Source organism: Eretmochelys imbricata, chromosome 1 (genome assembly GCF_965152235.1).
Source record: "Eretmochelys imbricata isolate rEreImb1 chromosome 1, rEreImb1.hap1, whole genome shotgun sequence".
NCBI classification, from domain to species: Eukaryota; Metazoa; Chordata; order Testudines; family Cheloniidae; genus Eretmochelys; species Eretmochelys imbricata.
In genome coordinates, this window is record NC_135572.1 from 78,485,502 (window position 1) to 78,511,763 (window position 26,262).

General features: G+C 37.9%; 1 protein-coding gene across 1 annotated transcript in view; it reads right to left on the bottom strand.

Moving 5' to 3' along the window:
• DACH1 (dachshund family transcription factor 1) overlaps positions 1-26,262 on the bottom strand; it is a 426,532-nt gene that overhangs the window by 180,742 nt on the left and 219,528 nt on the right. The window contains exon 3 of the mRNA XM_077806900.1: positions 10,346-10,507. Coding sequence (XP_077663026.1) covers positions 10,346-10,507 — 162 coding nt within the window. The remainder of the gene's footprint in view (positions 1-10,345; positions 10,508-26,262) is intronic.

Here is a 26,262-nt window from a genome sequence, read left to right on the forward strand (position 1 = left end):
CTGGGGCAGGGGTGTGAGGGGTTGAGGGCTCCGGCTGGGGTGCGGGCTCTAGCGTGGGGCTGGGGATGAGAGTTTTGGGGTGCAGGATGGTGCTCTGGGCTGGGATTGAGAGGTTTGGAAGGCAGGAGGGGGATCGAGGCTGAGGTAGGAGGTTGGGACATGCCGGGCAGCGCCTACCTCAAGCGACTCCCTGAAGCAGCAGCATGTCCCTTCTCCAGTTCCTACGTGGAGGCACAGCCAGGCAGCTCTGCATGCTGCCCCATCCGCAGGCACCGCCCGTGCAGCTCCCCTTGGTCGCAGTTCCCGGCCAATGGGAGCTGTGGGAGTAGGGCTTGGGGTGGGTGCAGCATGCAGACTGAAGCCCCGGGATGCCCCTACATGTAGGAGCCAAAGAGGGGCCATGCTGCTGCTTCCTGGAGTCACGTGGAGCAACCCCCAACCCTGCTCCCCAGTTGGAGCATCGGAGCGGGGCAAACCCCAGATCCCGCTCCCCAGCTGGAGCTCGAAGACCGGATTAAGACAGCTGATGGGCTGGATCTAGCCCATGGGCCATAGTTTTCCTACCCCTGCACTATATCCTTTCTGACATGGGGCGAGCAAGACTAGACACAGAATTCAAGATGTGGATGCATGATGGACTTGTATAGTGGTTTTATTAAATTTTCTGTTTGATTTTTTATCCCTTTCCTAATAGCTCCTATACTGTTAGCCTTTTTGATCTCTGTTGTGCATTGATTGGACATTTTCAGAGAACTATGCACAGTGACTCCAAGATCTCTTTCTTGAGTATTACCAGCTACTTTAGAACCCATCACTATATATGTGCAGTTGAGATTATTTTTTTTCCAATATGCATTACTTTCCACTTATCAATATAGAATTTCATCTGCCATTTTGTTGCCCAGTCACCTAGTTTAGTAAGATCATAGAATCATAGAATATCAGGGTTGGAAGGGACCTCAGGAGGTCATCTAGTCCAACCCCCTGCTGAAAGCAGGACCAATCCCAATTTTTGCCCCAGTTCCCTAAATGGCCCCCTCAAGGATTGAACTCACAGGCCAATGCTCAAACCACTGAGCTATCCCTCCCCCCCCCCCCCGTAACTCCTCAGACTCTGCTTTGGACTTAACGATCTTGAATAAATTTGCCATTACACTGCTCTCTCCCTTTTCCAGATCATTTATGAATACATTGAACAGCACAGGTTCCAGTGCTTTGGGGGACCCTGCTATTTACCTCTCTCCATTGTGAAAACTGACCATTTATTCCTACCTTCTGTTTCCTGTCTTTCAACAAGTTATTGATCCATGAGAGGACCTTCCCTGTTATCTCATGGCTACTTAGTTTCCTTAAGAGCTGTTGGTGAGGAACCTTGTCAAAGGCTTTCTGAAAATCCAAGTACATTATATTGACTGGATCATCCTAATCCATGTGCTTGCTAACTCCCTCGAAGAATTCATTAAGATTAGTGAGACATGAATTCCCTTTACAAATGCCATGTTGACTCTTCCCCAACAAATAGTGCTTATCTATGTGACTGATAATTCTGTTCTTTACTTCAGTTTCCCCTACTGGTCTGTAATTGCCAGGATCTCCTCCAGATCCTTTTTTAAAAAGTCGGCACTGCATTAGTACCTTCCAGTCATCTGGTACAAAGGCTGATTCCAAATACAGGCATCATGCTACAGGACTATATTGCTGTGGTCCTCCCAGGGATCTCCGGTACTTGGAGAGAGTCTCATTCTGGCTGCACATCAGGCATGGGCTGATTTGTCAGGCTCTACATGAGTGTACAACTGGCAAATTTAAAGTTGACCTCCTCACAAGACTAACCCAGAGGGCAGTGTGATCAGAGGTGTATTTGGATTGTACACGTGATGAATTGTCAAAAAGAGAAGATCTTCAATCTCACTACATTCCATCTTATTTCTCATCTGTGGGTTTGCCTGCTTGGATTTAGGACCATTAGAATTGGGACTGGTTGATTGGTTTTATATAGAGACATGCGACAAGGGAAAGACTGGGCTTTTTGATCATCACTGGGTTGCAGAGCATATATGGAAATAGGAAGGAACTTTTCCCACTGTGTAAAATTGCCCATTTCTGCTCAGGTTTTTTTTTGTTGTTGTTTGCCTTATTCTGTGCATATAAGTGGGCATTACTACTGAATGTTTGTCTACATATAAGTAGTTATTTTAGATTCTGATCAGAGACAAGACATCTAGCTATCCTGATTTGTCATAAAATTGATTATCTGAGAACTGAATCCCAAATTCCAAGCTTGGACTAGGAAAAAGGGATAGAGCAAGATACCAACGACATCCCTGGTGGGAACAAGTCTTATAACTGGGAACAGATCTGTGGTATTCTTGCCATAGTATCTGATTCTTTCCAATCACTTAGGGCAGCTGGGAAGAATTGTTGTTTCAGTGACCATTCCCTGGTTAGACAAGCACTGGGGTGTTTTTAGGTATGCTGAGGCTATGCAGATTTAATTAAGATGCTGGAGTTTTATGCTTAATAAAGTCGCCTTCAAGCCCAGTCAGGCGCTATGTGTTTTATTCAGCACCATTTTGGTCATGGCACTCAGCAAGGAGAAAGTGTGTAGGTTTATTTGATATTACATTTTTAATCATGTAGAAAGATATTTCTGCTCATTTTGCTATTTATGAAAGAATACTTTAATTCTATATTTCTTCAGTATTATATTTAAATTATAGTTTTTGGACATATATGTGTAGCATGTTTACAAGTCTCAAACTCACAAGAGAAGTATATTTTTATGAAGCTAATTCATCATTGGTCACCTACCCTAAAAATACATGTTATTTTCTGGAAACTAATAATCATGCCGTTTAGTGTCTTATTATTTCAGATACATTTCCTACCTCAGATTTGTGAACCATGATCACAAACTATAGGAAGATTTAGCAAATACAATTATTCAACTTAAATTTCTTAATACGGCATGCTCAAAAGATCTGCATGCATCTGAAGAAGTGGTGTTTTACCCACAAAAGCTTATGCCCAAATAAATTTGTTAATCTTTAAGGAGCCACCAGACTCCTTGTTGTTCATGTTTACTTAATTATCCAGTCATTTGTGGCAATAAATAATATTGAAGCAAAAGCAAGTTGGTAGTTTAACATTTTCAAATGATGATTCCAAGCTTCTTTATAAATAGGGAAATGACTAAAATTGCTGTAACAATAGGAAATGTATAGTGAAAATGTACAAAATGAAAATTACCTAATTATTTATAGAGTCTTTGGATGGAGTTAGAAATAATACAAATACAATTCAACAACATAAATTACTTTTTTTTTCTTATTGGCAAGAAACGACACGTCTTCAAAATATTTTTACTCACTCCCGGAGTATTTTTAAATGAACTAAGGACAGCTGTGTGGTAGAGGAAGACAACAATTTTCATTTAGTGGCTTCTGCTTCTACATCTTTTGAAACATGTTACCACTTACAGTAACCCACACAGGTACACGTGCTCTTTGAGGACTGATATATATTTACGGATACAGAATAAGAACAAAGCTTAAAATGCAAAGTTGACTTGTAAATAGTCTTCTGGGTGACACTATGAAATTTTCATCAACTGTTTGCAACACAGGGTTGCTGTTTATTTCTGTTTTCATTGCGTCTCAGCCACAATTTTGTCCCTTCTGTGTCACAGCTTTGGGCAAGAACTATTAACTCGTTCATGTCTTCTTTCAGGAAATCCCAACTGCTGGCATTAAGTACTTAAGGGTCTCACCTTTTTAATATTATTGACTGTCCAGTGTGAAAGCACTGAGGCTCTGCTAATCCTTTCATAAATTTGCTAATTGCTGTTAAGTTTAACACATCAGACTGTCTGTCTTGTTTAGCAACTTCAAGAGTCATAATGAAAGGCACAGGAAGCAGATCCTGAAATATTAGGAAACCCATGACTATTTTGAATGTCCTGCACGAGCAGATTAACACTCCTTTTAAGGCTTGACATTCAATATGACAATTCATTTTTTCCACAGTATTGCCTTTTAAGACAAAAGATAATGTCTAGTGGCCTGGCTGCCACTAAATGATCTGTTTCTGGTACCTCTGTGCATTCCCAGGGAACAGCTTTATGAAAGCATTCCTTTTAACTTGAAATGTGATGTGTTCAACATCTAATGTATGTCCTTAGGGCTATATGACTATCCCTTTGCTAGCACCTAGACAGCACTTTTCATCAAAGAGGTTTACAGAAGTAGAGACATATCATTGCCAAGCACTCATGATATCCTATGGCACTGAAGCAATTTTATAGGTATGGTCCTGTTTCTAAAACTTTAGAGTATAGGGTGATTCTTATGTATCACATATTACACATTGCAACACTATGGGAGATATTTTCTTTCTGAAATTGTATTTGTCAGGTTTTCAACTTTGCAAATGTATAGTTTTTAGAAATCATTTAAACTTCTGTCCACCTGGGAAATGTATTTAAGGCTTACACTAAACACAGCAGAAAATATATATATTAATAAAAATATAAAAAGGAAAAAAAATCTGTCAGTGTTTAAACTGTTAAGAAATAGAAAAATTCTTATGAACTAGTGATACTGTCATTGAACTGGAGACAGCTTTAGAACAAGCTTGCTCTGGCTTTTTCACCCTACAATTTGGAATCTGCTCACAGTACTGCCAGCTTAACCAAAAAGGATTAACTCTCATATCCAACTGAGAACACAGATAATTCTCGGTAATTGGTAAAAAATGAAGATGAATGGGGCTGAGAGATAAGGAGCAATTAGCTCATCAGCAGTTACAGCTGTGCACTCAATCCGGATCCATCTCTTGAGTCTCGGCCCCTTTTAAAGAACCCAAGCAGAATAAGCATAGGACACCTCCTCCCCCAAAAATTGCTATACCTGCCCATCATTCCTCTCTCTTCCATTTTATTTCCTCACTGTACAAAGACACCTGTCATAGCATTCTTTGTAAATTGCTACCTCTCCCAGGACCTGTGTCTACAGCCAATCTTCTTTTTAAACTTAAAAAAAAAAATCAGAAACCAAATGACTACTGTAGACACTCTTAAGTTCCCTGTCAATCGTTTCATTATAGCAGCATCATCTGTTTGAAAATATAAGCAATTCCCTCATCTAATTATAGAGAGGATTTGAGGTTCATTAACATTGCCAAGGCAGAGAATCAGATGTGCAACTGCAGAGCTGTGCTCAGTGGCCTGCATTCTCTGTTTCCTTTTATTTGCTTTCTCAAGGTCTCCAAGACTTTTTCCTGAAACCATAAAAGTAATTCTTTCCTTCAGAATAGACGTGTGTTTAGAGAAAGGAAATGACCGCATTTTACACAGTTCTATTATTGGGAGAGGTCACTAGAGAAAAATAATTTCATCTCAATGTCTTTTCCACCCTTTTTGGAGAAGGGAAGGGATAACGTTAAGCAAGGCAACCGTTAATTTCAGGCAACAGATCTTGGCTTTCCTTACATGTGTCTCAGAGTTTTAATGTTGTAAGCTAATGTGGATAAAAAGGAAGCCTAAAATGTCAAGAGCCCCTCTTACTTTTCAACATATTTTGTGGTTGTTTATGGATTATTGTGCTAGCTAAGTGTAAAATACTGTCTTGTATTTCCTAATTGTGTTTAGAAACAGAAAACACCAAAGTCTTTATGATTGCTTCATTTCCTTAAAGAAATAATAGCAGGTTTTTTGGTATGATATAGTTTAAACAATGACATTTTCTTGGGACATCTGTTTTGAGATCACTTTTTGAATAGATATGAACTCATTTCCTACTAAGAAAGCAATTTACTATTGTTGATAGCTGTTTACAAGTTCCATGAGTCAGATATTAGCTAGTGGCAAAGGTCCTCTCAAATCCTTGGAGTATTCCTTAAACTGTGTACATAGTATTTTAAGCATATAAAATGTTAAGGGAAGCAAAATTACAGGGACTTTTCCTACTAATTTACAGTAATTTGAGGCTAGCTCAGAGGAATGATTTAAAATGTATTTACCTGTAAAAATTTCATTCCTTTTGCTCCTCTTTGTTAATGAAGTATTACAGTAATCACAGTTAAGTGTTTAAAAACAGTGAAACAACTGAGATGCTTACTGTACTTATATTTTTGGAGTATAAAACTCAAATACAGAATCTGTACATAATTTACTTGCATTAAAATAAAATTATTACTGATCATAATAATAGAAGATATGTTCATATAGCAAACAAACAGAAAAAAAAACCATGTCAAGTCAATTTAATGTTTGACCTTGTAAATTTTCTTCTTTTAATCCTGCATTTATAAGAGCATAATCCTAGAAGCAGTAGAGTTTTGAATGCCGGTTTACATAGATAGTTCTTTAAACAAACAAACAAAAAATTATCTGGCCTGCATGTTGTGTCTAGAGTTGCCACTAAAAAGAATCCAGGACATTTTTCCTTCTTATCTGCAATGTAGCTCATATCAGCCACCCTGTCACAAGACAGTACTTGATATAAACAAGAGATTGCAAAGACATCTCAGTAATCAATATTAGGATGGCTACAGTATGGAAACTCCAACCACTGCATATCATTTGTCTCAGCATCTATTTCTATGACCAAATGAAGCATTAATTCAAATCATAAATCTATGGTGATTTAAATCTGGGAATGAGCACCTGCCTGCTTTAATGATTTATTTTGTACATTTCAGTAAGCAGGAGATTTGTCCATATGAACTGACAGGTCACCTTCAGATGCCAGTAGCAGACTGTTTATCACCATGCAGACTAGCATCTCATCTTAGCAAGTAAATATTAAACTAAAAGAATCCAATTGATTGTGGATGGGGGAGAAAGGCGTAGCTGCCATATATTTTACTCAGTGTGCTAATACCTCACTTTGATTCCTCCATGGTTCCTTATTTTTTCTCCTAAAATGACAATTCTGGTGGGAGGATGCAAGCTCAAGGTTACCATGTAAAACTGAAGGATATAAAATAATTACTTATTAGTATCATTGACTTCCTTTAATTTTTTACTTGTTAGCCTTTTGGCCATTGTTTCAAAGGACCAGTTAATAACTTTGTGTAGTGCTGTGGATAACTGCAAAATATTCAGCCACAAAAATGACTTTTATAAGTCATATAAATTGTCTGATTAAAACCAATAAAGCAAGACAATTCCAAACTAAAACTAACAATTCAAATTGGGACTTCATGCTTCATTTTGCTTACTTTGCATAGGTACTGTAGGAGCCTGAGAATCCATGTATATTAAATATGCTATAATAGACAATATAATGGAATAAATTACTTTGTTTAGTGCTTTAACTCTGAATTTTCTTGCTTTTATATGTGTTTAGTCAGGTGCATCATATACACTTAAAATGTAGACTGTGATCAAATTATTTTTATTCATCTTTTATCCCTTCCCCCAGCCCTCAATAATATGTTTAAAATGCAAGTTCAGCCACATATATTGTAACTCACTAATACTGTATGTTTCTAATACTCTTAATTAGTTCCAGATGTCTAGATAAACAAAATATTGACTAGATATGTCATGATAACATTTTAAAATACAGGTTCTGGTTATAATGGGGGAGATTTTCAAAGGCACACATGGCAACTAGGCACCTAATCCCACTGACAGTCAATCTGAGTTAGGCTACTGCCTTCCATTTGTGCCTCTAAAAGTTTCCCTCAGTAGTTATAATAGTTCTGTCAAAGCCTGCTTGATATTTCTTAGCATAGCTCCATCTAGGAGCATCCATCAGGCCAGTGCAACTATCACTGACACAAGAGTATAATGGCTATTTTTAAGCCATTATGGTTTATTCTGATGACCTAGTTAGAGATTTTTTTATCTGTAACTGATTGATCTAGTATAATTATTAGTTTTTATTTCTATACATCCGTAAGTGTATATGATGCTATATACTAGGTAAGCCATGCTAAACAGTAAACAAAGTCCTGAACCAAGAGGCCCTGAGCAATTATAATATAGCAGCTGATAGTATAACCCAAACAGGCATAATGCACTCACAGAGATTTTCTTGAATACATGGGAGAAATTAGAATGTTACTATTCATTGCAACAAGGTTTCATTCAGTACTTAGGTAATGCTGAGTGGCTAGTAAGTGTAACCCACACATCTTACTGAAACCCTAAGCACTGGCAGGAGCCTCCCGCGGGGCTGTAGCACCGAGCCCCATCACTTTGCAGCAGGGCAGAAGCCTCGAGGAGAAGTGCCCGTCTCTCGAACTTCTGAAGATTATCATATGCATCTGGGAGGATTAGTAAATTTGGCCACTTCTGCTTTATATATATAGTAGTACATATTTACTACAGAAATAACTTGACTATACTTATGAATTGATCACTTTTGATTATCATACTAAAAGTCTATAAATTTTGCTTCCATATTTGCTAGGTTTTAGGAATAAAAATTCATTTTTTAAATCCAGAATCGTCTCCTCAACTGTTGTCCGAGAGAAGATGTATTCTGTTTACTTTGTTCACTATTACTAACTTCTACAGTGCCATAGGCATACAAGAACTTCGTCTCTAGAACTGCTAAACAGGATTAATCCCATAGAATAATATTTGAACGTATTACTTCATATAATGAATGCATCTGAGTCCTGTATTCAAGATCCACACATGTTTCTACATCTGTTACTGCCTCTTCATCCTGCCAGCTGGTAATGCTACCCTCACATTCTTCCTCACTGCCCCATTTTTCCTCTGCTTCTCTGAGGGCCACCTGCTCTCCCCAGTTCACTGTTGCATCTCCCCTGCTCTCAGATTTCTGTTACTGCCTTCCTCTTACTCACCCCTGACATCCTGCCAAGAAGACAGGTTGTTTTTTCCCCTCCTTACAGTTTTGGTAATTGCTGGTATTTCAGTGGCTAGCACACTAGTTGGAGCCTCCTTCTTCCCTGTCACTGGAGAAGCTTTCCAAAGTGCTGTGGTGGTTTTTCTCTACTCCTAGAGCAGTTCTTTATTTAAAAAACCTGGCACTCTCTTGATAGGAATTTTCAAGTATACAGTTTGTTGTTGTTTAAAAAAAAAAACATGGCCAGAGTGTTTTGGCCCTCCAGTCCACATTCTATCTATATTTATATACGTAGACTATAAGTACATGCAGAAATATACAGAAAGAGTAGTCACCTACTTTTATTTTTAATGAAAGAAATGCCCCTCCGCTGAAATCAACAGGGGGTGAGCTTTGATCCATCTGCAGTGGAAGTATGCCGTGCAGAAAGAGGGAATATGAGAAAGCATGTATGGCTGGATGCTCCCGCCTCGGGTCCACCACCTTCCCATTGGCTGGAGATGGGAGAAAAGTCTAGCCCATTGGCTCTTGTGGGCTTCCCTAGGCTCTTCAAAAGACTCTTGATCTGGTTAGCAGCCACTTTTATTTATAGTTAGTGAAGGAAAATAGACACCTATTTATCCTTAAGAGTAATCTCAAAAGGTATGATGAATACGGGGAGGGGAAAGGAATGTACTGAACCATCGAGAGCCATTTTATTTCTATATATGCTTATCCTGAGTACAGTATTCTGAACGCACATTTTAGTCACTGAATTACTACTGCTGAGTTATCTTGTTAGTACTGTCTCAACGTGATAAAGGGAGTCAGTCCAATAAAAAGGTATAACAAACCATTTTATTGCAGAGATATGCATATGATTTAGTCAACAAAAGAAGTTAGTCTAGCTTTGAAGTGTGTTTTATCAAAACAAACTCGCCAGAGAAATGCATATAATGTATTGGAAGAATTCCTTTTTCGAAAGAACAGAAGTTGCTGATAATTGTTTAAGAAACAGAAAAAAACGCAGTAAACAACATTTTAAGAATGTGTTTATTAAAATAGGAGAGTAATTGTAAAGCACGGTAATAATTTATTGTGTATGTATGTTTTCCTTTTATCACAGGGCACCTGAATTTGTGAAATATTTTGCTTCCAAGCAACTGTTCTGAATTACCTAAAGTCAATACCCAATAGAGTGAGTAGGAGACATGGTTAAATTTCCCTCTGACACCTTCATCTGTCACCATACCTGTACTTTGAAAAATGAACTCTTAGCAATCAAACTGCTTTCTTTCATGGAAAATATTAACTGGGGTCTGAAGTAGCATCCTACAAAGGAAAGGATGTTCTTATAATAGTAACAACAATGCTGAATGCTCCTGTAAAGGTCAGCTACAAAAGTGGCCTGCAAATGTGCCAGTTCTTTCCAAAATCAAAGAAGGTTTAATGGTCCGGGGGTGGGGGGAAGGGTATCATTGTAGTAAGATATTGATACATTACTGGCATGTATGTATGTAATGTTGACTTCCGAAACTTACCAACACTTGAATTCAGATCTCCATTTTCAGATTCTGCTCCATGTTGGTTATTACTGGCATGATAGTTGGACATAGCTTCTAATTTGATTTTTTTCACTTTCATTGCTTCTGCTATGGCTGCATTGGTAGCAGCTGCTGCTGCTGCAGCTGCTGCTGTCAGACCTACAAAGAAATATGAATGAAACTTAATATACATTATACTATGACTCTTCATTAGTGTTGGGCTTGAAACTGTTACTCTTCCTTCATCATTTACTACATAATTAGCAGAGGATAATACTGAATAATATTCATCCTTATTTGCTTGGGAGATTGTTTACTTTTTAATGTAAAATGCATAACATACTATGTAAATAGTTACCTATATACACGTGAATTCACAAAATTGGTCTCTAATTGCTTTAGTCAGAATACAACTGCAGCTACAAACATACTCATTTAGAAGCCTAGCTTTGCCAGCAAACCATGTATTTAAGTGCAAATGTGGGTGTAAATAAATATACCTACAATAAACTGTGAATGCAAAACTACACTTGAAACATTGAAGGACAAGCTAAAAATCAGGGCCATAGAGTTTGAATAGCATATACATGACTAATAAGTTATATTCACAATTAAGCCATTCTCCCTGAGCTCACATAAAATTCCAAATTACTCTAGCAGTATAAATGGGTCATACTAAAACAGCCATAGCTTTCTTAAAGGAAAGGTTAGCTATGTAGATCATAGGGAAAATATATCTATATAATTATTTACAATCCTACAAGCAGGCTTAGACCTCAAGGCCTCTTCCAGAGATACCACACACAAAGTGTGTAACTCCTTTAATTCCCAACCACCCTCCTACAACCCAAGTTCTACACCTCCTATCACAAATTCTCCATCTCCAGACTAAATCTCTGCATTCAGCTATATTTGTGAAACACTATATTGTAATAATGAGCTGGTACTGATACTGGTGATGAGCCTCCTGTCAAGAATGATTGGTAGAACTGCCCAATTTGCTTTCATCACACCACATTCAGCCTTCATCCAGTGCCCTGAGTATGAGGCAGTGTGTAGCTGCATCAAGCCATGAGAAGCCAAGGGGAGAAATTTTAATTCACAGACTCACAGTTCCTCTCCTGTTCCCCTCTTGCTTCTGCAAAGGGAGAATTTTTCCACAGCCTCTACCAATGGCAGTATGCTCACAGTTCTTTTGCAACAACCCTCTTCTATGTAGTGTGCTGGAGAGTGGTGGGAGGCACAGATCTGTCCACTCCTTACCTCTCTCCATGTATGTGGTTCCTCCCAACCCCACCCTGGATCTAATAGGCAGAGATGGGGGTCTTACTCCCCCTTAGCAAAGCAAAGGTACTACAGGGTTGGGCTTAGCGTCCCAGCACCTGGAAACAAGTGATGAGGGCAAAATCTCAGTTGTTCTTTTTAAGTAAGTTTCGAGCCCTCCTGGATGCAAAGAAAAGCATCCAAGTTTAACTAGTACAGTGATGTTTGCCTGAATCTGCAGACAGCCTTAAACTATTTCTCTGAGGTGTGAACTGCTTCACACACCTCAAAAGGTAGTTAACTCTACAACTCACTACTCTGGGCGGGAGGGTCGGGGGGCAGCACCACCACCCCAGCAGAGGGATCTGTGTGGCCAGAGGAGAAGAGTGCAGTAGAAGCCCAGCCTACCTGCCCAAGCAAGCAGATAACCCCTGCCTGCTGAAGTAAATATTGGAGAACCCCCTGCTGCCACCACTGCTGTTTCTGATGAGGGGTCTCCTGCCTCCTCGGTGGGAAGAAGGGAACCCCTATAGCCACACCTGGGTTAATAGGCCAAGCGGGAGCCTGCTGGATCTGCTGGAATGAGAGAGGAAGTGATCCCATGTCGCTGTCCCTGCCTCTTCAGATTGGGGGATGGGGACATAATAGGAGCCAGGACCATGAGTGCCCTGTGTCATACTGTGTCTACGGCTCTAGTTTGCCTTAACTCTTATTCCACTGCATGTAACTGAGGGCCAGATTGTGGCTAGCCCTAATTTCCTGACAAACCTTTAATGCCTCCAAGTGTTGCTGGAATTATAAATTACACCATAATTACTTTCTGTACAGTTATACCAATGTTAGTTACAAAATTGCTATTTAGGCAGTAGGAAAGGGTTCAAAAGTCAAATATCAAAGAACAAGGTGAACAGACATAAACCTATTTTAATATTTACTACTATTATGAAGCTTGCATATTCAGATCTGACTAATACAATAACATAGATGCTTTTCAATGATATTTTTATCTTAGGGGAAGGATATGATGATATGCATTATGCAGATTTGGTTAGGGGTTCCTAAATTAAGCCAGAGAAAAGAGATGATGCACCTCTGAACTTACATTTGTATCCTGTGTTTGTTATACAGCACAGTATCCTATACTTCCTTTTTCTTAATACCATTGTCAAGCTATAGCTAGCGTCTTTAAAGAATGATCCTTTACCAGAAATGTCCAAATACAGCATACCTAATGAATGTAAACTTTCTTTTGCATCGGAATACCCCAATATACAACCCTATTCTCTTCCAATGCTATTCTCTAGAGTTGGCCAAGGCTTTTGTATGAGGACTAGAAATCTCAAACACATGCTGTTGAGCTGTTAAACTGCCATTACCAAAACTCTGCTTGTGGTAATATTTTTCTCTTAAAAAGGAAAAAAAAAATAAAGAGAGGAACTGAACTCCTATATTCATTCTCCCTCTTGCACAGCTGACTGAAACAGGAACACTTTGCTAATTTAAAGCGTGAACCTGCTACCGAGTCAAATTCATTTCACCCATGTAAACCTTGAAATAACAGGTTAGTGCAGATGAATGCACAGGATTCAGATGGGGGGGGAATCCACTAAGTTGAGGACAGTGCTCAAGACTGCAGCACAGTCTGTCCCCTAAATAATTCCACGCTAGCACAACTACTCCTGTGCTGTCACTCTGCTCTCCACACCTTTCATAACCACAATATGGGACATAAGTGGCATGCAAGATCCTGAGCCAGCCATCTGCAACATGATATATTCTGACCACAGTTACAAGACAAGGTCTCTCCCCAACAGAGGGCCCTATTTATCTCAAGTCCTCTCCAGAGAGGACTCTCAAATGTACTGTAAAGGGCAGAGAGCACAATTCCGCAAAATAGCAGCTACTATTCCATTCTTTGAAGCTCTGAAAATATGATTCAAGCTGAGTCAAGAAATGTCTTAAATCATAGTTTAACTCTCCCCACCCCCCACCAAACTAAACACTATTGAGTATCACTACTCTCTTACATCAAGCTGCCTGGGAATTTCCTAGCCATGAAGAGATTAAAGTAATAGTACAGTATAGTACTTTCGCATTTTTCATTATGCAAACTGCATCTCTGAAAATTAGATGACCAAATGTCACCTTTAAAGGCAATTTAAAATGGAAAAGAACTATACTGGATATTCAATAGCTCAGATAATAAGTTACTTTACTCTCTGTTAATATTTGTTTGAAAAGTTAAAGATACATGTCAAAATACTCAGTAGACTCCAGTCCATGGTAGTTATCATTAATATTCTAAAATTGATAAGCTGTTTATGTCTGGCATTCTTCCTGCTGATTATTCTGTAAGACAGGCAGCTTTATAACTATCTCATCACTCCACCGTCACACAAATTTCATCGACAGTGCTCATGCACAGCTATTAGCAATATGAATCTAACCATTACAAGAGGGAGGAAAATCGAACATGTGGCATTAATACGCAGTCCTGCTTCCTAACCATCTGATAGGCAGATGGTGTAAAGCGGATTCTCCAGCTGAAATGAAGGGGGACATCATTTAAAACCTTGTTTGCATTCTAACTGATATCAGTGCCATATTGATATACATGATACATCATGGCAGGATTTGAACAATCTAGTTTGTTTCAGTCATAAATGTTTACAGCCTTGTTTTTTATCTTTAGAAGCATGTTTTGAAGAGCGTATTTTTAATTTATGAAACCTATTGTTTACTTCTGTTGAACCAGAAGATTAGCAAGGAGCAGGAATATTAAATTACCACAACCACAGCAATATAACTAAGATGGATGAATAAAGTATGTTTTTTTCAATAAAAGATGTTAGTAAAGGAATTAAAAAATTAGCCTAGACATTTTATGCATTAAACACATTTATTCATTTAAACCTTCTAGCTTTTTTTTCCCATGAGACATACTTAGGAGTTTAATGCTTTACACAGCTATTCATTTAAAGCTCTCACTGTGTGCAATTAATCTTGTCCAACAATTTAATTCAAAAAGCAAAACATCAAAAAGTAAAGTTCAATTCAACAATCATGGTCCTGAAGTAATCTCCTTGCTACTGACAGTTCCTATAGACTCATCTGCAAAAGTCTGTTCAAGGTGTCGTGTAAGAGCTGTGTGAGCTTGAATTATAACTCAATTGAAAGCTCTGCAAGCCTCAGTAGGAACTCACGACTTAACTTCGGCTAGAAGCAGACCACCAAAAGAAACAGTGTGAATGATCTCTTTCTACAAAGCCCTTCTCCTTTCTGCCACTCAAATGCTGATCATCAGTACAATTTTATGTTCTTGCAATCATACATATTTTAAAATAAGCATATTTGGAAAGAGATACATTCCAATAATTACACAGTTTGTAACTGCTGTCATAATTATGCAATGTGTTTTAAAAACATAATAATAAATTTAAATGCAATTTTAATTTTTAATCCATACTTATGCCAAGGTTATTTGGAAAATCTCTTACCTAAGTGGGGTAAAGAGGGCTGGAAACTGAGAAATTAGCTGCAATATTTATTTGTATTATTAACTAATTAAACCATCCTTGGAAGAAATAATTGCCAATTCCTGGTTTCTGGGGGAACACATTATAATCTCCCTCAGTGTTCCTAGCTGGTTTAGAACAGCAATTCACAGGACTGGACAAAAGGGGAAGGTGCAGAAATTTAAATAGTCATTTTTGGCACATGGCTCTTATAAGCAAAGGTTATGGAACAATTCAGACAGTCACTAAGGTTTTACAGGGAGCAGTATCGGAGTACATCGTTTTTTGTTTTTGTTTTTTTTTCAAAATTCAAGCACAGAGCTGGAAAGGATGCATTTGACATGCAGGATTGGTACCAGGTTGCAAGAGACATGTTTTGTCATTGGGTGAAAATGAAAAGGATCACTTAGTGAAAGCTCAGTTTTCAGCTCAGTAAAAAGGAAGCCATGGAGTCACAGCATATTCCACAGTCTGGTGCTCAGCATTTGTCAGAACTTGGGGCTTTAGGGGTTTGGTGTGCTGTGCAACAGCTTGGCCGCTTTGGCCTGCTGGGTCTTTGTAGCTGTTCAATATCTTAACCAAGGTGCTTTTTAGTGCTTTTACCAAATATAATCAGCAGCATTTTCCTGCCAAATTCTGGTCTCATTTACACCCAGGCAACTCCACAGAAGTCAGCAGAGTTTCATGGGTGTAAACGAGACCAGATTTTGGCCTATTACATGTGGGACTCCAGGGCCAGAAATGAATGAACCAAGCCAAAGCCTTCAGAATCACTTCTTCCTGGCAGGAGACCTTGGAAATGCAGTTTACCTTCTCTAGCAAGATGCTCAGGAGAACAGCCCACTGTGCTGGCAAGCAGACATCCCAAACCTGTGAAAAAAATGCAGAAATTGGGCTTGTTTGGTTTAACTGGCTTGTGAGTTGGTTGTTGGCTAGTTTTTGGCTTTTAGCTTGTTGGGCTTGTAGCTTGTTGCTTGTTGTAGCTTGTTGCTTCTTTTTTTGATTGGCTCCTGGCAAGCAGGGGCAAGGGGGGGAGGGAGTCAGGGGTGCACAGAGGGCCCACCACAGTCCTAGACTGCATGCCGGGGGTATCTAGTCACATAAAGTATTGGGGTTCTTAGGGATTGGCTTGTTTTGGCCTTGTTTTGAAATGGGATTAGCCTGGTTTTTGACTTATTGTGAAAGTTGGGGTGCTTATTTACCGCGTGATGGTTGGCAACTGTGCTGGCAAGTTTATTCAAGAGTATCCAAGTTGATACCAGTGATGATGTCTGACGCAAGCTACTGCCCTCCCACATGTGCTCCTACCTGCTTAGGAAGGATTTATCCAAATTCTAGTTTTGGCAATGTGAGCAGTTATTAACCAATCAAATCAGTAAAAAAATACCAGGACTGTATGTACACACATAGACACACACTGTTGCTTGGGCATACCGCACATTCAGTATACTCGTATTCATCTGAGTAGTCTTTGCACACATACTTCCAGCAAACTCAATGGGACTACTAGTGGCAATACCGTTTGGGTGACTAAGGATTCCAGAGTCAAGCCGTAAAGTAATAACTGACAACTGACTCAAACAGACATACAGCACAGCAATACAGATTTGTTTACGGAAGTTTACAGAATCATACTGAAATACTGTTTCTGTTATACAAGACAGGTAAATGAATTGTGTAATTGTTGGTGTCTCTTCTTTACAGGGCTGGCTCCACCCGCTGAACGGGGAGGCGAAATCCTGCCCACCGAACACGGAGGCGGAATGATGGTGTGGCCGCCAAATTGCCACCGGCGACCGAAGAAATGTCACGTCCGCACTGCCGAATTGCCGCCGAGCCCAACCTCCTGCCACCCCTTTACATTTGCCACCCTAGGCACCTGCTGGGTTCACTGGTGCCTGGAGCTGGCCCTGCTTCTTTATTACATGACCCTTTCAATTTGCTAATTCAAAAGGTTTCTTTTGGGGGTTTGTGGTTTGTTTGTTTTTTAGTTTACATCCAATTTTTGTAGGGTTTGGTTTGTTTTTTTTAGCATTTTCGTGCCATCTCACCTTGGGCAACACAGAACAAGGAAAAAGCTAAAAAAAAATTGTCAATGGCTGGTGTTACATTTCATTTCCTCTATTTGCTGGAAAGTTCACTTCAGCATACAGAAATATTTTATCTATCTTGTGGGAAGAAATCCAAATTTTTTCTAAGTTCTGATAGAAGCCTTTTCAGTATTTCAAATTAATACTTAATCCTTTTTCTTTAAGTTTATTTCAGCTGCACTGACTTGAAAATAATTAATGTCTTTTCTTGACCTAATTTTGGACTTGATCATGTAGGCGGTAGTCAGGCACAGTGGTAGTTTTGCCTCAGGAGGAAATGCAGGACTTAAGTCTATGGGCTTGATCCTGAGCTTACTGTAGTTAATGGCAAAGCTCCCATTGACTTCAGTGGTGCAGGTTGAGGCTCTAAGGATACATCTACGCAGTGAGCAGCAGCCCATAACAACAAGCCTCAGAGCCTGGGTCAACAGACTTGGCCTCTCAGGGCTTGTGCTACAATGCTAAAAAGAGCTCTGTAGACATTGTGGCTTGAGCTGGAGATCGGGCTCTGAATTCTGAGCCTGAATTCTAGTCAGTCCCAATGTCTACACAGAGCTGTAGCACAAACCTGCAAGCCAGAATCTATTAACTCAGGCTCTGAGACACACTGCCACTCACTGTGTAGACGTACCAAGTGACCTATTATCCCAATCCCAACTGAAGAGCATGGGAATTTTTCCACTGATTTTGAATGAAGCACGATCAGAAACTTAGGCTCTTATGTTCTGTGATGGAGGACACTTAAAACAATGGGGGATCCGCACTAGGACAACAGTCTGACTACACAGAACAGGTTGCGGAATGGGAAGCCTTAGATTGTACTCAAATGTTCTGTTAAAATACATTAAATCTTAGCAGAAGTTTTTTTTCACTTCAAATTATTTAGACAGTTGGTTGGAATTTAAGAGTAATCCACACTTCTTATTTTTGTTAAACGTTATGGATCAGTCCAACCTAAGCCAACAGTCTTTGCACACCCAAAACTCCCATAACTACAATTTCTGAGTGATCAAGGAATTCTCCATCAGACTCTATAACTATACATTCCCCCTGTTGGATTTACATTTCTTACAGCTCATCCAATCGGTTTTCAAACAGTTAAAAAATGACTGCTGTAGTAATTAGAGAGAAACGATGACTAAAAGGTTAATAATTAGTATCTTACTTAAATTTCCACAGCAACTGTTTAGAGTAATTCAATCAATTGTTAAAATTCTACAAATTTTAGGCCAATTCTCAACTTGTGTACACTGAAGTAACTCACTGAAGTCATCAGACTTAAAAAAATTGCTGTAAGTGAGATGAGAATCAGGCCATATGTTTTTAACCACAACTAATCAAGTTTTTCCTGTAACTATATTTAAGTTGCATTATGAATTTTGATGCATGGCTAATGCATTTAAAACAAACAAATAAGGCAGAAAAGAGTTGAATGTCAACAACTAGGCTTCAAGGTTTCAAATCTCCTTTTGCTTTCAGTCATCAAGTGTCCAAACAATTAATACTACGATAGAGAAATAGATAATTTTAATTTAGAAGTGAGCAGTTACCATTTTAAAGGCCATCTTGGTCCCATCCAGAAATCCTTATAGAAGGATATAGGGAATTTTGCTTAAAAATAGTCAGGAGAGCATGCCTTTATATATATTTTAAATAAAATTGATAGAAATGTTAAGATTTCATTACTTGATCTGAGATCTTTATATAGCTCTTGCTGTTCATTTGTTAAAAATAGGAGCTACTCAGAGAAAAATTAAATTATTCAGCAAATAAAGTGAAAACCTCATTCCCTCATCAGTAGTATAATCCATTTAAAGAATCAGTGGGCAGTTATTCCCAAAAATTGTTCAGTTTTGTGATTTCATTGATTTGTATTCTTAAAGTAGAAGGGGAAATCATCAATTACAATACCATAATAAATACTGAAGGTTTTCAGCTTTAACATTTTTTTGCAATCTGTGAACTTGATTTTAGTTCAAAGTATTTTTGGCAGAATTAAACAATATAGCATAGATGTGTTGGCCTAATTGTTACTGAATTTTCTTAGAACAGTTTGAAATCCTGCTGAAGTGCATACAGAATCAAAACAATACAATTAAGTGAGAACATTTTTTTTCTTAAACAACAGTCATCTCTTCAAAAGCAATAGATTCTCAGTCCTCATTCAATCTGTTGCATTATTCATTTCATGTGCAACCTCATGCCGGACCATAAATTGTTACTTTATCTAATCAAAGGAGACTTAACTCTACAGAAGGTCAAAGGTTTAATTTTGTGAAGTATTATCTTACGCTCTGAGTTTAACTGAAAAATAGAAGAAGAAAAACAGCCAAGAAACTGGTAATAAATGAACCTTTATTGCCTCAGGCATTGGCCTAGTTAATAAACTTTCATTGAAGGTTTCTTTCAACTGTTATGGACAATGAAGTAAAAAAAAAATCTTAAATTACAGCCATGTGTGACTTTTAAAGCAGGCATTCTTTTTTATCTCAACCTCCCTAGCTTAGAAAAAAGACAAAGAGATTGTCTTCAATTTCTTAACCAAAAATGTATGCTTCTAAACAGATGAAAAAGTGCAGATAAAACCTTTGTTAAAAAAAAAGAAAAAAAAAAAAAAAAGGTCAGCTTTGAACAATATAAAAAATGTTTTTTGTAGGTGTTGAACCCTGGTCCACAATCTCTTTACCCAAATGTTTTATAAAATTTCCAAAAAAATAAAGTGCTGTTTATACATTGACACAGTGATGTTAATAGACAAATTTTCTGTTTTACATTTGCATTGTTAGAGCACAATAATAGCTTTTATTTAACAAAACAATTTCTTATGGGAACAACTTCTCCATAAATGTTGCAAACAGAAGTTCCTCACTGATTTTTTGTGTGCATTCTGTCATGATTTCATCGTACTATTCTTTCTTTTACTACTGGTTAAAAACATGAATATCATAATAGAGATACAACTGAAATTATTGACATGCAATGAATTTTCTTGATTACAAAACATTCTTACATTTGACTAACTGCAGCACTTTCTTTAACTGAGTCTAGTTTAAAAATATATTTAATTTATACTTACACAGTCAAGGAGATCAAGAAAAATCAAAAGGATTTAATAAAACTCTTTAACTTTAGTCTAATTTCTAGCTAGATGGACATAATTAATTAATTGTAACGTTGCTACAATTCAAAAATACTGAAAGGACATGTTCATGCCTGTAACAGCAGTAATGTAGCTAAATACTCAATCTTTCAATCACCAGGAGCTTTTGTCGTTTTTTTTTAACGTAGCCCACAGTTTGACACAGATCCTGGGGTAATGGTACACAGTTCTTTGATTAACTAATATCTAAATATCGCTGAGGCAGCCTGGTGGCCCAGTGGAAGTATGTCTCCCAACAATTTATGGGCTCAATCCCACAAACACTTCATGTATGCGAGTAACTTTATTCACTTGAGTAGTCCCATTGACTGTAATGGGACTACTCATATGTGTAACATTTAAATTTAAATTACTTATTTGCATAAATGTTGGTAGACTTAGGGCTGGGATTTTAGCTCTGGACCACAACATATCAGTCCTGGATTTTGTAGCACGCAGTTGGCCTTATTATATGCAATGGGGCTCCATACTGAAATAGCAGCCCCCCCACACACACATCTACACAACGTAAAATCAGGGTCAAAACTACTTTTTAGTCTTTAAGGAAAGTTACAGAGTATTTCTAGTTAAACCATGCATAAGGACGCTCAGCTGTAAAAGTTCTTCAGGGTCTTGCGCTTCCCAACAAAGGAAAGCAGCATTACTCACTCATAAATAGGGGTACATGGAAAGAGCATAGGATGCAAGGATTTAGCAAGGGATGCAAACAGTTACATGCCCAACTAAGATGAGATGTGATCACAGCTACATGTTAGTACATCCTCAGCAGTCAACTAAAATGCAGACTACTTAATGGGATTTTTAAAAGAAGTCTGTATAAGATTATTCATTAGGAGCACAAAAAGTTGGCTACATACTGCAAAAATTAATACCCATCACTAAAGAACCATCTCAGTTCTTCTTCTGTCACATTTATGTGTAGCTGAAAATACGATAGAGTTTGACATAATTTCAAGATCAGTTACACTGAATGTTGTAGAAAACCTAGCCATAAACATTTAGTTACAAATTTAATTGCAAAAAGAAGTTCAGAAAATGTTGCAAGTATTTAGTAAATCATTCTTCCCAGAGAAGACATGAACCTTGAAAATATGCTGACAATTTCTACAGCTACAATACTTTACTATTTGTATCTCCCTGTTTACAGTATTGAGACACAAGATACACTTGAGTGTTTTAATTATAGGAAAATTCCATTTAACAAGAAAAACTATTGATTGTTTCAAGGAAATATGTTCACATGTTAAAACAATGATATAAGGGTAGTCAAATCTCATGCTTCAGAACATAAACTGATCTCCTGCAAGGGTCAGGAGATATTTTTTCCCCACTCACTTACAGAGTTGTAAATTGGCTGCATTATGGCTTTGGGTATCCTATGTTTTTTAACCTTCTGCTGATCTATTATGTGTAGAGCAGTACCAGAGGTAAGGTACTGGACTAGATAGAACTTTTAAAGCAGTAGGTGTTATATTGACTGACTTTATGTAGTTCTATGCTGGCAGACAAAATAGTAGCTTCTTGCAGACAACCCTCGACCATCTATGCACCCTTATTTTTGCAAAGTGGAACAGCACACTAAAGTCCAAAATCCTACTGGCCCATTTACCATCTGCAAACTAGAATACCAAATTCAAGCCCAAAGTCCAATCCCATCTAGCCCATTATCTTGGCTCTGGCATTGGTCACTAAGTAATGCATGAGAGGAAGACAAAAAAAATAAATGACCCCTAAAAAATGTATGATGCAGCTAGCCAAGTGCACGTTATATATATATATCTTCTCCTAAAACTTTAGTAAAACTGGCTTGTTTGGACTGCAGTGTAAGGAATAATGATACTAAAAGTAGCAGTAAGCCATGATGAATAGTGCAACATTTGAATAATCTTAGCGACATACCATAGTGCTATATTTTTTGTCATAAATAACAATTGTCAGGGATTACACCTCAGCTCTCTCTATATATATGCTCTAGACTGAGGACCTGATCCTGCCATCATAAAAGGCTTCATAAAAAACTCCCTCTTATGTCAAAAAGAATTCTATATAGAATGATTATAGGCCGAGATCTCCAAATGCTCTTATTTTGTAACTTAAAACAGCTTCATCGCTATAGAATGAAATTTTGAAGACCCTTAACCAAAATGTGAAGTGGGAAATGTTGGTATTTAAAATGCATACATGTCATTAACATCTGAATATCGGTTATAGTAGATGTGTAGTAACTTTCCTATAATAGTATTTTTAACTCCTTCCTGCATTCATGTCACAACATTTGATATTATGGAAAAGTGCAATATTATACTAAATTCAAGTTTATATAACAGATCATAAATACTCCAAAAAAGCTATTATACTCTTTGAAATCAATAACTGTGTGTGAAATGGTCCACCTCACTAAGGACAAATGGACCAGTACAAAGCATGCTGAATATATGGACATTGGTGCGCACAAGATCATTTTTGGCAGCAGTGGAAACTACCAGTATGCCATGCTATGCATGTGTAGTTTTGAGAAATCACACATTCATTGCTAGCAATATTGGAGACGATAGAAGCCATCAGAACAGAGTTGATGTCAGCACTTCTCACCTGAGTTAGTAGCATCAGACAATGGCCAGAATGTGAAGGCAGCAGTGTCTGATGACAGTACACATTTTGCACATACACTGTTTTGAAAAATCTCTCAATTAGTTACAAGTGGAACTGGGAACATAATTTGCAACAAATAATTTGATTCATTTTGTCTCCTTCGTTATATGTGAATTGTCCATCAGCAGATCATGATTTTCTCAAATTTATTCATTATTCAACTTTATTCCCTCCTCCCTTTCAATACGCATTGGAGACAATGATTGGGCATGAGCTCTCTTGACCCATCCCCATCATTTGTGGCTTCCCTCATTAGTTATATCATGTCTAACTTCCAAGTTGTACACTGCTCAGAGCAGGGACTCCTTTATCAGATCTGTGAGGAACCAACCACATGGTTAAGAGTGGTACAAATATGTAATGATAATATTTGGGTACAAAGCAATCTTATATTCCAATATTTCCATCACAACCAACCTGGCTGGTGTTATGAAATGGATTGCCCAATGTCTGTAAGAGTTTGGGATTTCTAACAGGAGTGGCTGGCTGAGGCTGAATCAGGAAAACAGAGGTTTTAATTGGAAGAAACAACCTAAACAGAGGACAAAGACCATACCAGCACCCTGTTTGAGAGAGTGCATGCATCTTTTCAATAAACTTTCACATCTTGCAAATGGCAAGAAAAATGTGTGAGTTACTGTTTCATTGGTATGTGGACCTTGTCATAATTACCCACACTTTTGTGATTTATAGATTAGATTGCTCTACAAGAGACCATTCAGAAAATGAAGCAAAAATGTTGCTACCAGCTTATAAATCAGAACATCTCACAAGCAGCATGTACACTGTAGTTTTATAATCTGCAATGGTTGTCAATAAGCTTTTGAGTAGAGTTCAAGGTGTTGGTTCTAAATCTACAAACATTCAATTGTTGCCTCAGGGACTGACCCTCTCCCATACGATGCTGTCACCGCTGCAATCAGTGGAGGTACTTACTCAGGATTCTCCTTAGTTCTAAAGGGCAGGGACTGCCTTTAAAGGTCTGTGATGCTAGAACTTGCTTCTCCAGGTGATCCACCAAAACCCAGACCCCAACCTTCTGGACATGCTGCAAAACCACCTTTCTCATTGGCATTTAGGGAGAGGAAGGGATAACAGCAGGAGAAAGAGTAGGAGTGGACTGTCTATTGTAACTATTATTATGAATTGGTGTTTATACTAGGACAGTTAAGCTGTTCAGTAATGATGTGTGGCCATTTTGTAAGAGTGAGAATTAGCTTTTGATAGAATATAGAAACATTTAATTTAATTTTTGATGCACTTACAGTTGAAAATAGATGCTATAAAATTTAGCCACATTTCTGCCAATGACTGAAGAAGTTCATTGTGCATTTGCAGTATTCAAACTTCATTGGGACTTTTGAGTGGACACATGGGTCATGTGGAATATGTCTGCTCCAAGCTTGGATTCATGGATTCACTGACTCCATGAAATCCTAGATTCCAAGGCCATAAGAGACAATAATCTAGTCTGACTTCCTGTACAATACAGGGTATAGGACTTCCTCAAAATAATTCCTAGAGCCTGTATTTTAGAAAAATAGAGAATCTTAATTTCAAAATTCTCAGTGATGTAAAATCCACCAAGACCCTTGGTAAATTGTTCTTACTGTTAAAAATCTTTGCCTTATTTCCAGTCTGAATTTGTCTTCCATCAACTTCCAGCCACTGGACCATGTTATACCTTTCTCTGCTATATTGAAGAACTCATTGTTAAATATTTGTTCCCTAGGTAGATATTTACAGACTGTAATCAAGTCACCCCTTACCGTTCTGTTTGTTAAGTGAAATGGAAATGGATTGAGCTCAAGTCTATCACTACAAGGCATGCTTTCTAGTCCTATAGAATTGTTATATAGGATCCTATAATTGTTCTCGTGGCTCTTCTCCAAACCCTCTCCAATTTATCAATATCTCTCTTGAATTGTGAAACCCAGAACTAGACACAGTATTCCAGCAGTGGCTGCATCAGTGTCAAATATAGAAGTTAAATAACCTCTACTACTACTTGAGATTCCCCAGGATTTCATTAGCCCTTTTGGCCACCATGTTAAACTGGGAAGTCATGTTCAGCTCACTATCCACCATGACCCCAAAATCTTTTTCAGAGTCATTGCTTCCCAGGATAGAGTCCCCCATTCCATAAGTATAGCCTATGTTCTTTGTTCCTAGATATACACATTTACATTAAGCCATTTAAAAACACATAGTTTGTTTGCGTCCAGCTTATCAAATGATCCAGATCACTAAGGCTGAGTGAAACTATTGTGTTTGGCAAAACAGAGCTACTATTGTAATGACAGCTTGAGAGGGAATTGTGGTCTGCATTTCTTCAAGAAGCTGTGCTTAATCTAAGCTTCACAGTAACCAATGGGCAGTATAGTATAAGGTGGTATTTAGAACAGTAGGAGTTATTGTGACTGATGGATGCATCTGTATGATTCTGTGCTGGCAGACGACAATATTTTACATACAACCCTGCACCATCTGTGGAATCCCTAGTTTCTGCAAAACATAGTACCATAATCAAATCCAAAACTCTTCCATCTCAGAAAAGTGTGTGTTTATAATTTTGTCTCTATATAGCGCTGACATTCTCAATTACCAACCTACAAAGGAGACATTTAGAAAGTGACATGGTACCATTAATTTCTGTGTTCACAAAGTTTTAAGTATCAGAATTTTGTCAAGTAGCTTTTCTGTGCTTTCAGATGTTTCTTAAAAAGAAAGTACCCACAGCACCAAAATTTTGTCCAAAATTAAATAGAGGGTTTTTTTCTTTGTTTTGCCCTTTCAACTATAACTAATTAACATGCTCATATCTAAGGATATAAAATGAGGAATGTACTGTAGGATGATTGCATTATAGAAAAAAAATTACCTCATAGAGAGCTATATTATATACAGGAAGCTAGGAGATATTAATATACACAAGCTTTTAAATAAATTATGTATGTAAGTGTTTAGTAAATTGGAGAAGCTACCATTTTTATATAATAGATGTCAATGACATCACAATCTCTGTGAATAATATTAAAGTATCAGCCACTCACACTCAATGATGTAATAACAACAAATTTAAAAATACAATAAAATAACAATTAAAACCTCACACATACAGGTTGTACCTACAGCAATTGCAGACAGCTAGTAGGTAACACCAAGAAAGTAAACTGTCAGATCTAAGTTTATGTTACAAGCTTCCTAGATGTGTGCCAAAAGATCATTCCTTTA